Source organism: Aristolochia californica, unplaced genomic scaffold, assembly GCF_029961685.1.
Source record: "Aristolochia californica isolate CCGP_79_NKW_82.1479 unplaced genomic scaffold, dmAriCali1.0.hap1 SCAF_1, whole genome shotgun sequence".
NCBI lineage: Eukaryota > Viridiplantae > Streptophyta > Magnoliopsida > Piperales > Aristolochiaceae > Aristolochia > Aristolochia californica.
The window spans coordinates 7,285,393-7,297,708 of NW_027181770.1; the positions used below are offsets into that span (position 1 = coordinate 7,285,393).

The window sequence follows — 12,316 nt, forward strand, 5'->3', positions numbered from 1 at the left end:
CATCTTCTCTCTCCCACATCTGACCCGACGCTGACAACGTAGGGGCGCGAGTTAGAGACGAAAACGAAAATATTGTTCATGCGTACCACCAAAGTAGAGGGCGCGAGTTAGATAACATTGTTCATGTGCCGCAGTGGAAGTGGGGAATTGAGGTGGCGACTTCTCATTGGTTCTCTCTCATCTTACGAATTATTAATTTGGTCTTATTTAATTAAATCTCTTGTCATTTATCGTACCACCGAAGTAGGGGGCACGACAGCGGGAGGAGAAGAAAAAATCGTCCTCATGTGTTCGATAACTACGAAAAAGCCATTCATTTGCTTTTTGAAAGCCTTGTGAAATTCACAAGTGGTCCTCCCCGTGAAGACGGACAGCGCGTGAACGGAATCTGATATCTCTCCGGTGGGGGGAAAACAGGGTCAATTAAGACGACTATTCTCCATTCGTTGGTCCATGGACTTTTTTCTAAGCGTAATTTAGGAGATGACCGTGGGCATTTGGAATCAGAACGGATAATAGAGTATAAATTCCCTAGATTTGAGGGCGGAATCTGCGCTCGCGGCCAGTTTTCATAACTAGCTTCATAAGCTTCAAAGCCAACCCCAACAACGCAGCTGCGTCATTTCGCATTCCAATTCTACCCTGTTTCCCACTCTTTCCTCTTCCTCTCCTCTGCTCCGTTTCGGCGTCGCCGCACGCCTCTGATGTACTCCTCGCAGCGGCCCTTTGGCCACGGCTTAACCCGCTACGGCTCCGCCCCTAGCTCCTTCCTCAAGAGCCTGGCCGACTCCGTCGTCGCTGATGACGAATTGTCCGCCGTCGGATCCGATAACCTGATGAGCAAGTACTTTTCCGGCGACTCGTCGTGCTTGACATCCGAATCCAGCTGCAAGGCTAGCAACCTCTCCGCCGCTCTCGAAAACGATGTCAAGCGGACTTCCTCTGGTCTTGAGAGATCTTCCTCCTACGGCCTACATGAGATGGCCGTCGGAGATTTCGCTGCGGCCGACGATATGAAAGCCGGGACGTCGCCGTCGTTGATTAGGCATAGCAGTTCTCCGGCCGGGATTCTGTCCCACCTCATGGTGGACGGTAGTGGTAAGCCCTCTTTTTCCCTCTCTCTCTCTTTCTTCACAGCCTTTTCTACAGCTTTGTTCTCATCTTTTGGTGCATTGCTGCTTTAATGGATCTGAATCCGGTTCGTTTTAAGATCGTGTGGATTGAAATTCGCCTTTTGCTCTCTGCTACTGTCTGGTGCTTTTTCTGCAAAAAAGTCGCCGGACCTATCAGCGTGATCCCTTTCCTGTCCACTTTTTCCTCAAATGTACGGTGACAAATATTTAGATGAGAAGCTGATGAGAAGGAAGCATCACAAGGTCACTTCCATTCCACGTGTTCATAATCTGTAACCCCAAGGTTTCTAGGGTCGTTGTTTCTTAAAATTTCCAAATTAGTCTTCTGAAGTTCCTTCTGAAAGCAGAAAATGATAAACCTCAGTTCAGAATTGCTGTTTGCTTTGTCGGGCTCAATTGAATAAGAGTTTCTCGGTTAGGCTTAGGCGCGTTGAGGACCGAATTGACTTCAATGGGTTGATCCTGTAGATGATGACTTGCTTCTCACTGGATTCTCGTGTAAAAAGACTTTTCAACTGTCAATTTATTTGGCTGGATGTCGGAATCCGTAGTTTGACACGCATAATGGAACCAGTTCATCGAGGGAGACAAGCCCCACTGGTTCCATTTCCACAACCCCTTGTTCGCCGTGGTTTCCATTTGTTTATTGTCCTCCTCTTTTTCTTTCGATTGAAGGCGAAGGACAGTCGAGCGTGCGTCTGGGTAGCAGGGCCTCATCTTATTTCTTCTCAGGCTTGAAATGACGAAGGAACCCTTCACTGAGTTGTTGACGAGGAAAGACGACTTTGTTATTGTTTGCTAATGAAGAAAGCTGTCGGAAGCCATTAATGTAAAACTCAGGGATGATTTTACCGCAAAAAACGTAGTTGACCTTTTTAAGCCCGTAGGTCAGTCATTGATAGCTCAAATTTATACCATTTCACGTGAGTGGTTATGGGCTTGGGGCCCTTAATCACGCGATGCGCAAATAATTGCAGAGGAGAAGTAGAAATGTAGTGTTTTTGGAATTTGTTGATCGAAATTTCTAATATTATATTACATTTTTCTAAAATAAGAACGCTTTGCTAGTCTCATCAATGATTAATGGCATGTGGTGATCAATGGAAAGATAAATGGGACACTCGGGCATTTGTGCAGGAAGCTTTTCTGTTACGAGGGGGCTGGGAAATTACGGCTCTCAAGCAGGCTCCAATGGTGGTCTTGGCATTGCTAATGGACGGCTGAAATCTCAGCTCAGCTTCTCAGCCAGACAAGACTCTCTTTCTACGCTCTCTGACATTAGCATTCCTGAGGTCGGAGAGAGTGCCGTCGGCCATAATGGCTCTGACGACGGACCTGCCCATTCCTACATGTCCGGAAACTTCCGTGTGGGTTCTTGGGAGGAAACCAACTCCATCGTGTTCTCGGCGCCTCCCAGCAAGCGAGCAAAGGATATCAATGGAGACATCACTGCTGCTCTCAACGGTTTGGATTCTCAGGTAAATACTAAATACGACTGTGAATTAATTTGAACGTGAAAAGTGATTCTTGAAGGGAAAACAAAACAGACACAAAAAAAGTCTTCGGTTGAACTTATACAATCTTTTTTTTTATTCTTCATCAGTTTAACGTATCAAATCCGTCTCTGGACAAGCTTCTACAAATGCAACAAGACGCTGTTCCTTGCAGAATTCGAGCCAAACGCGGTTTTGCTACGCACCCGCGGAGTATCGCTGAAAGGGTGAGTATCACTGAAATCTCTGTACGACTTTTAGTTTCTTATCAGCCTTCAAATATATTAGTGCGTGTAGTTTAGTAACCGAGCTAGGAAATGTCCAAGAAAAAATAGGGTCTTATCCTCCTATAGTGCCATTTCTGCTTGTATCTCCATCTTTTTCTTCGACAGTATGCTTTTCTGCCATCCCTTTTACCTTAGATAAACTTCCATGTTTGGTCATCTACTCTTGTAAATAGGATTCCACTTAAGAGACCAATTACAACATCCTGTTTCAAAGGCCTCGGAGTCTACTCTTTCACATTAACCCTCTAGTACGGACTTTGCAAAGTATTATGCATATCATACAATGCTACTCTGCATTTAAAATAGTGGAATCCATCCAACTAAGTTTTGACCTTCCAATACTATTGCTATTAGTTTGTTGTATTTCAAAAGAAGCCTGATATCTGAAACTTTTGACAGGTAAATTATTATGCCTGCACTGATAATGGAGTTCAATATAGACACTGGCCTTTCAATTCAATTTTTCTAATTTTGATATAAAGTTGGAAATCCACATCTACCCCTCTAAGAGAAGAAAGAAAAACGGAAGGTGTTGTCCACCTCCCTTTCTCTCTCTCAGACCAACTTGAAAAACTGAGGGATCTGTTGTCGGGCTTTGTGTAGAGTACTAAAGGACTCCCTGATCTTTGCACAAAGTTGATCACTACTTCATGATGCCCTTTGCAATACTTGCTGTAAAATACGAATTTCATAATCAATTTCTACATGATTATGAAATTCATAAACAGAATGTAAACGGCAGTGAATGATGAAGGATGTTTACCTGTAGTTATAGCAATCAAATTCCAGAAGAAGAGTGTCTCGTCTGTTCAGAAACTCCCCATTGGAGAAGTCACAGACTACATCTACTAGACCAGATCCGAATTTCTTAAATCCATTTTTTCCATCAAAAAAGGGAGGTTACAACTGCCTATCTTATCTACATCTAAGGGATAATGGGTCATCCCTAAAAAAGCAGGAACTGCTAACTCCTAAGGGATAATGGATTATCCTTGAAAAACAGTAACTGCTAACTCCCAAGGGATAATGGATTATCCCTGAAAAGCAGGAACTTTTAAACATTTTTTTTGGTGGGGCCATCGTCCTTCTCCTGCAACAACATAGGGAAGGGAGAAAGGGAGAGGAAAGGGAGGATCCACCTCTCCTTTTTCTTTTTTCAGGCAAAACTCCAAGTCCCACTGGAGAAGTTTAGCAAATCACATGAGAACAGTTTGCCCCTCAGTTCTTGTTGGACTAGCATTTAAATAGAAAAAACGAACAGAGGTTGGAGACCCCCTAAGACAAATATACAGATTCAGACTATATTGAAATTGGGCTGTCTTTATAAATACAATAAAATTTTGTAATTTTTTTACTACATATAGGGACATGTGGAAGTGACCCTATCAGTATTGATTTTTTTTAATAGTGGTGTAGTAATTAACTGGAAATGTTTTTAAACCAAAAGCACGATTTACTTGTATACATAACTGAACATACTGTAAAATGGAAACGGAAGCATCGGACCATACCAGACCAATCTATGAGTGCGTATGCCTAGTCAGGGAAATGGCCAATTGCAAGGGAATTTTCTGAATCCATGATCAAATGGAATACTTTTATCCGTGTAGGAATGATGTTTGACCATAATTAATATTATTCTGAAGAGACCTTTTTCTCTGATCTGATGATAATGAGTGGTTTACTTTATCATTCTCTTAAAATTAGTCAAGTGGCATATTAGTCCTCCTGCCATGAATTTAACACAAACTGTCAATATATTCAGGATAGACGGACAAGGATCAGTGAGAAACTAAAGAAGTTACAAGAGCTTGTGCCGAACATGGACAAGGTAACATTTCCACTCTTAGTAATAGAACAACCCTTGACTGGATGTCTCTAGGTATATCTGCTTATGCCATGCTCTTGAGGTTCATTAAACGTACAGTTCCATTAATATTTTGCTGGTATTCTGCTTTTGTATTATGATTATTTCCTCAAAGTGGTCTTTGCATAATCACAGTAAACATGTGTAAGATATTGTGTTTTGCATCTTACAAGTTTTCAAACTGGATATTTTCACCTGAGAAAGATATAATTAACTCAAAAACTGTTAATGCATTGCTTGTGGCCTTTGCTTTCAACTACTAATAGTTTTAGACACAAACACTAAGGCAGTATATGCGGCATCGATGTTTCAGTCCTCTAGCTTTCATCAGATGTTTGTTGTGTAACTTTTGAAATCCATTGTTTTGCAGCAAACAAACACGGCCGAGATGTTGGATATGGCTGTTCAGCACATCAAAACCCTCCAAAATGAAGTTCAGGTGAATTCCTCTGCTTATAAGGAACTTCCATCAATCTCAAAACTGGACTACTACTTTTCATATCATAAAAGCAGATTAGACCTGTCTCCTCCAGACACAGCCCTCTTATACCTGTTTTGTTCCCACAGAAACTGCAACAAGATCAAAACAAATGTTCGTGTGCCAGCAGGACAGCAAGCTAATGCGATTTAAAGCGTTTAAGATGATAACAGGAGCAGAAACCAGCGCAGGTTAATAAACCAATCTGTGTACATATAAGTTACAACCAAGCAAGATCTTATCATTCTCTTGGAAGAAGGCTGGCTCTCAGAATTTCTCTACTCAGTGATTTAACATGTACAAGGAGTTTTAGCTTTTTGTCTCGTGACTTTGTTTCGCAACCACCAACTGTACTTGCCATTCCACTTAGGGTGTGTTTAGTGCTTCTTTAATTTTTCAAGGAGTAACATTCTTGATATTCAAGTAGGCAGTAGCCCAGAAAAAAAAAATATAACAAAAATAAAAAAGGCTTTTCAAATTTATTTGCTCAAGCTGTCAAAACGTGCATGTGTGAATGCTCCTGAATTCAATTTTGCTGATACCGTAATTTAATCCCTCTGCCCAGCTGCTAAATTTGAACTGATTACAGACACTATTCTTGGACTGTCACATGGTGTACTTAGATTCATGGCTCAACATGTTGCCGATATATACATACATATCAATATCGGTTGATATGTATTTTGATTTCATGTTGAATTTTTGTAAAAGAGAAAAACTTCAGTAATTTGTTGTAATTTGAGTAGAGTTTTTATTTATAAAAAAAAGGAAACAAGTAAAATTTAATTACAGTTAAACTATCATTATCCTATTTACACCCAAAAATAAACACTAAAAGATAAATCGTGGAACAATTGAACAAGTAAACATAAATAGAAGACTAACTAAATTAAAACATCTTTAAACCGAAATTCTTTTATGAGATTTTTTTCATAATAATGTTTGCTCTATAAGACTTCTTGTTGTGAGAGTCATGTGAGACTCTTCTTTTTAACATCATATTTATGTTATTACGTGGGGAGACATGAACTCTTAAATAATTTTTAACTTAGTCTGAAATGAGATCCTTGAACTTTCCCTGCTTAAATTATGATAATGGAAAGAAATTTTCTCCACAGTATTAGGTGATCAAATGAATGTTGGATTCTTTCTCTACCAAGGCAACAGTAACCCTTCAAAACCAATATGACACTGAATTAAAGAGCCAGTTTACTATCAACAGTGATAATTTTGAACAAACTATTCCGAAATTTGAACTAAACAATTTTTTGGCTCTCGTGTCATTGGTACAGTCCAACTCAACAATAGATAGTGGGGACTGATCATTGATTAGCGTCAAGGGTAGAATGTAAGACGGTTCACGATCTGTCACTTAAGTGACTCATTCGTAGGACGATTTTCCAGTGATGGTGGTCGCCGGTTACGACCTCTCGGTTTCCCATCGTTTGGTTGTTTCCTTTGATGGAGAGAAGCCTATAAAAGGTGTCTGGTCTAGTAGAGGTATGCCTGAACGTTGTCATCGATGATCTTCTATGATAGACGAGATATTCTATTCGCCGGAGAGAAGCCTATAAAAGGTGTCTGGTCTAGCAGAGGTATGCCTGAACGTTATCATCAATGATCTTCTATGATAGACGAGATATTCTATTCGCCAGAGACGAGAGCCGAGAAGCTCTGTTCGCCAGAAGTTGACTCCATGTTAGGAAGTACGATTTTGGTTTATGAATTTCATATATGGTTTCGAAATTCTATTTAAAGTAATCCTACATGTGGTATCAGAGCTTCCTTCTCTGATATGGAGTCATTTCCGTGGGTTTCGGAGGTTCATCCACTCTAAGTGCCTAGTCAAGATCCATGCACCCTAATTACAGGAGAATTTTCTCTTTCCACTCAATATAATTTTCTCCATTTAAGGGAACAATAGAGGAATCAAAGGTTGGAACAAATAAAGTTTAAAGAGTTGCAAAAAGTAGATAACAAGTTTACCAAACATGTAATGAAGCCAAATTTTTGAATACCCCCCTATGTAAATAATCCAAACAAATAAATCAACGTGTTATTATAATCTTTCCTATGGGCTTAGATTATAACACATATGCAATTTATGTCTCTTTATGATGGGACTTAGAAATTTGTGTATAAAGGAATATTCTAGGCCTGTGCGCAATAAGAATTTTTTTTTTGTTTAAATATTTCTTTCCCATCTTGATTAAGCACATAAATATAACAAGTACCCTGTGGGGTTAAATTATTATATCTCCATGATTAATCACATTTTTTTTATGTCATTAACTTTATGTGACTAAACTTAATGTCACTAGACATTTGCATAATTAAGAATGTTGTAGCAATTACTCAATTATTCAAATGTATACAAAAAAATATGACATAAAAATAATTGACTAAAATGAATGTCAATTAATAATCTTTATATTTAGGTTAACATAAAATATGCATAAAAAATGGAAGTATGCATAAAACCTAAATAATTTTTTTGCACAATTATTAAAATTGCATAAAAACTGATTACTGCAATTTTAATCTATATTTTATGTGTATCCAAGAATAACAAATACAGCGAGACATCCTAATGGTCACAAGGGTTTTACTTGTGTCCTGTGCACTGGTTCGAATCCCCGCAGGCGCATAATTTTTATTTTGTCAACCGAGTCGACTCGTTATTTAAATAAAACTTTCATACCTAAGTTTCAATTTTTTAACGCGCGCCTGAGGTTGTCTTCAACCTCAAGCCATGTGAAGAGAGGACATTCAACATCCACCCTCGCCCTCTGCCGGACGTCGCCTCCCGTCGGACTTCGACTGCCGTTGTTCGACGGCAACACACAGTGCCAAGCGAGACACCGGTTGGCTCCACAGCCCCAGTGCTCGTAGCGTACGCAGAGAGCTCCTCTCCTTAGAAATGACTCCATATCAGAGAAGGGTGCTCTCTGCGAGCGCCGGCGAGACCTAGAAGAAGAGGTTTACATGAAACAACCTGAAAGTTTCGTTTTAGAGTGGAATAATCACTTGGTTTGTAGACTTAAGAAATCTATATATGGACTAAAACAAGCCTCCCGTCAGTGGTATTTAAAATTTCATGATGTTATTTCTTCATTTAGTTTTACGGAGAATATCATGGATCAATGTATATACCAAAAGATCAGTGAGAGCAAAATAATTTTCTTAGTCCTATATGTTGATGATATTCTACGTGCTTCAAGTGATTTAGGATTACTTCATGAGGTCAAAAGACTTCTCTTGTTGAAATTTGATATGAAGGATATGGGCGAAGCAGCTTATGTCATAGGCATAAAGATTGATAGAGACAGATCCCAAGGGACATTAGGATTGTCTCAAGAAGCTTATATCAACAAAATTCTAGAGAGATATAGTATAAATAATTGTTCATCTAGTGTTGCACCTATTGTGAAAGGTGGCAAATTAAGTTTGGAACAAGGTCCACGAAATAATTTAGAGAGGGAACAAATCAAATATATTCCATATGCTTCCATAGTTGGGAGTTTAATGTATGTTCAGGTTTGCACAAGACCTGACATAGCATATGCAATGGGAATGTTGGGCAGATATCAAAGTAATCCCGGTTTGGGCCATTAGAAAGCTGCAAAGAAAGTCATGCGATACCTTCAGGGGACTAAAGACTACAAGCTTACATACAAACGATCTGATCATCTGGAAGTGATTGGATATTCAGACTCTGATTTTGTTGGCTGCCTTGATTCGAGAAAGTCGACATCGGGATACGTCTTCTTATTAGCTGGAGGGGCCATTTCATGGAGAAGTGCAAAACAATCTTTGATTGCTACTTCTACCACAGAAGCAGAGTTTGTAGCATGTTTTGAAGCGTCATCACAGGCTATATGGTTGAAGAGTTTTATTTCAAGGCTTGAAATTGTTGACACAATTTCTAAGCCATTAAGGATTTATTGCGACAATTCCGCAACAGTGTTTTTGGCCAAGAACAATAAGAGCGGAAGTCATAGTAAACATATTGACATAAAGTTTTTAGCTATTCGAGAACATGTCAAAGCAAAAAGTGGTTGTAGAACACATCAGTACCAGATTAATGATCATTGATCTATACACAAATGGTTTACCACCTACTGTTTGTAAGGGACATGTTGAAAATATAGGACTCAGTTCTATTAAGTTATTTATGTAATTGAGATTCCTTTTATGTTTGTATCGCAATTTTGTCAATGAAAAACAACTTTAAGATCATTTGTGTCCTCTCTTATTTGGTTGTATACATAAAGTTTAGAGAATGACAATATAAGATGCTCTTGAATGAGCATTATGAAAGTTCATTCATAAAGAAATGTGCCACATAAGGTTTTCATTCAAAGGAAACAAGTTGCATTGTAATACACGGAAAGGTAATACTTGCTCTAAAGGACTTGCCGCCACGATTCATGTAATTTAATCTTCTTTGTTTGAGTATAAGGATATTATATCTATGGAAAACATTCATGAAGATGTATCAATGATACATATTAAGTAGACGTATGGGTCAAATGGGAGAATGTAAAACGGTTCACAAACCGTCACCTAGACGGTTCACGATCTGTCACTTAAGTGACACATCCGTTGGACGGTTTTCCACTGATGGTGGTCGCCTGTTACGACCTTTCGGTTTCCCGTCGTTTGGTGGTTTCCTTTGATGGAGAAGAGCCTATAAAAGGGGGTCTGGTCTAGCATAAGTATGCCTGAACGTTGCCATCGACGATCCTCTGTGATAGACGAGACATTCTGTTCGCTGGAGATGATAGCCGAGAAACTCTGTTCGTCGAAAGTGGACGCCATGTCAGGAGGTACGATTTTGGTTTATGAATTTCATATATGGTTTCAAAATTCTATTGTAATCCTACATAGAACATTAGTGCATTAAATTTCCAAATCTTATCTACTTTACCCAAAACCTCCATTTTTTTACACTCAAGAGTGAGTAAATAGACTCGAGGCTTCTTTGCTTCCATATTAGAGAGATATCACTATCTTCCTTTCTTTGCCCGCTCTTCAGCGCTTAAGACTGCAGCTTCTAATATCACAACATGCTCTCTAGCTTTTGCAAGTTGGGAGCACAAATATGGCTCTTCTTGAAGTGCAAAGTCTCCTTGCTTCAGCACCTGTTATTTGGAAGCACCGTTTGATCTTCTAAACTTCTCATCTGCCACATTACTGAGATCATTGCCTTTTCTGCCAAACATGATTTTAAGAGCTCATCCACAAGCACCACAGTCACTATATCTCTACAACCTCTTTACCGGTCAATCAAACAACCATAATCGCAGACCATTTTGTACTCTAATCCAACAACCATATGACTAGGATCTCCACTCATTAAATTTTAAATCAAAATCCATCAGTGTGGAGACCATATATGCTTTTAGGCTGCTTTATATACTCTATCATAGCTCCTAGATCTGTTTTAGAATAGGATACAGAAGTAAAAGCATATAAGTTACAGCATTTCTGCACAGAGGAAGTGCTCCTTTTTTTCTTCTGTGGATAACGTAAAGAAACATGAATATATCATCATTCTGGTTGAAGTTGAGAGCTATTGCTAACCTCAGGAATACTAGATCCATATAGAAGGCAAAGAATTACATTCTGAAACTTATGGATACAAAAAGTGGAGCTATCATACTTTGGCAGTCTGCTCCACCAGCGCAGGAGTGTCCCCTGCTATGACACTCTTCTAAAAATGCTGGTGGGAGTGGTTGAAGAGGAAACGTGAGGAAAGCCAAAGAGTTGGAGGTGAAAGCCGGTTAGAAGAAGCCAAGGACAGCTATAAAAAAAATGTTCAAATTCTTGATCTAACAAGTTATGTCATTTGCTATATGAGACTTCTAATTTGTTAAAAATAAGAAGCAAGAAAGAAAAGAGAGAGAAGAGAAACCGAGAGAGACAATAAGAGTGCATTAGTTCTAGCACTCAGTTAGAATTACGATATCGAGTTCTCTCTATTATATAATTACTTAATAAAAAAATAGATAAAAAGTACATAAATGCCTCTTTATACTCAAAACTCAAACTCTTAACCCTAAACCTTAACTCTGTAAATACATCTTTGGATTAAGTAAATTGAATTACATAACTCTTATACATCAATGAGTTTACTGCTAACCTAGAGAAGCAATATGACAAATGTAAAATGATAAAAATGCTCTTCTTCATATTTCTCAACACTCTTACTTAAGTTGGAGCCTGAGCTTATTAAAAACATTATCAAACCCATGTTTTCCTAAAACCTTAATAAAAATATCATCAAATTAATCTACAGATTTATCATAGGATTTGACTATTGCACTTAATCACAACATCACGAATGAAATGATAATCACCTTCAACATGCTTGGTTCTTTCATGAAACACCGAGTTACTACCAATGAAGATTACAGCTTGGTTATCACAATGCATCATCGTAGCACCTTTGGTGGGGAATTGTAGCTTTGGCAAAATGGATCTTACCCATAGAAGCTCACTATTTGTATGAGTCATTGCTCGGTATTCTTCTTCTATATTAGAATAGGTCACACCACTCTATTTCTTATTCTTTCAGTTAATCAAATTCCTCCAATAAATACAAAATAACCAGTGGTAGATTTTCTATACAACTTGGATCCCACATAATCAACATTTGAATACACCACAATTTGCAAATGATCATGTGACTCATACAACAAAAATTTTCCAAGTGCTTCCTTCACATATATCTCACTATTCTATGTGTAGCCTCTCAATTAATCTTTCTTTGGATGCTCCATGAATTGATTGGCTATGTTAAACCAATGGTATTATTTTGGTGATAAAAAAATAGGTATATTGAAAGTGTGCTACTAATAATGTTACCAATGTATTTTAGATACATGCCTTCCAACACAAATATTACAAGGTCTACGACAAAAGCTTAAGACAAAAGACTGATCAATCAAGTTTCCAAGTCAAGACCCAAAGCAAAAACACATTGAAGATTGTTGTTGTAAATAAGAACTTACAAAAAATAAGAAGACTGTAGATTTGAAGACTAATGTCAAAAT

At 38.4% G+C, this 12,316-nt stretch overlaps 2 protein-coding genes across 2 annotated transcripts; both read left to right on the forward strand.

Moving 5' to 3' along the window:
* Positions 1 to 464: 464 nt before the first annotated feature.
* Positions 465 to 5,864, forward strand: LOC137958129 (transcription factor bHLH128-like). Its single transcript, XM_068805245.1, has 6 exons — positions 465 to 1,098; positions 2,271 to 2,611; positions 2,737 to 2,853; positions 4,679 to 4,744; positions 5,151 to 5,219; positions 5,348 to 5,864. The coding sequence occupies exons 1-6, from the start codon at positions 705 to 707 to the stop codon at positions 5,399 to 5,401; spliced, it is 1,041 nt and encodes a 346-aa protein (XP_068661346.1). The 5' UTR covers positions 465 to 704; the 3' UTR covers positions 5,402 to 5,864.
* A 3,027-nt stretch (positions 5,865 to 8,891) lies between these two features.
* Positions 8,892 to 9,353, forward strand: LOC137945498 (secreted RxLR effector protein 161-like). Its single transcript, XM_068791418.1, has one exon. The coding sequence runs from the start codon at positions 8,892 to 8,894 to the stop codon at positions 9,351 to 9,353; it is 462 nt and encodes a 153-aa protein (XP_068647519.1).
* Positions 9,354 to 12,316: the final 2,963 nt, after the last annotated feature.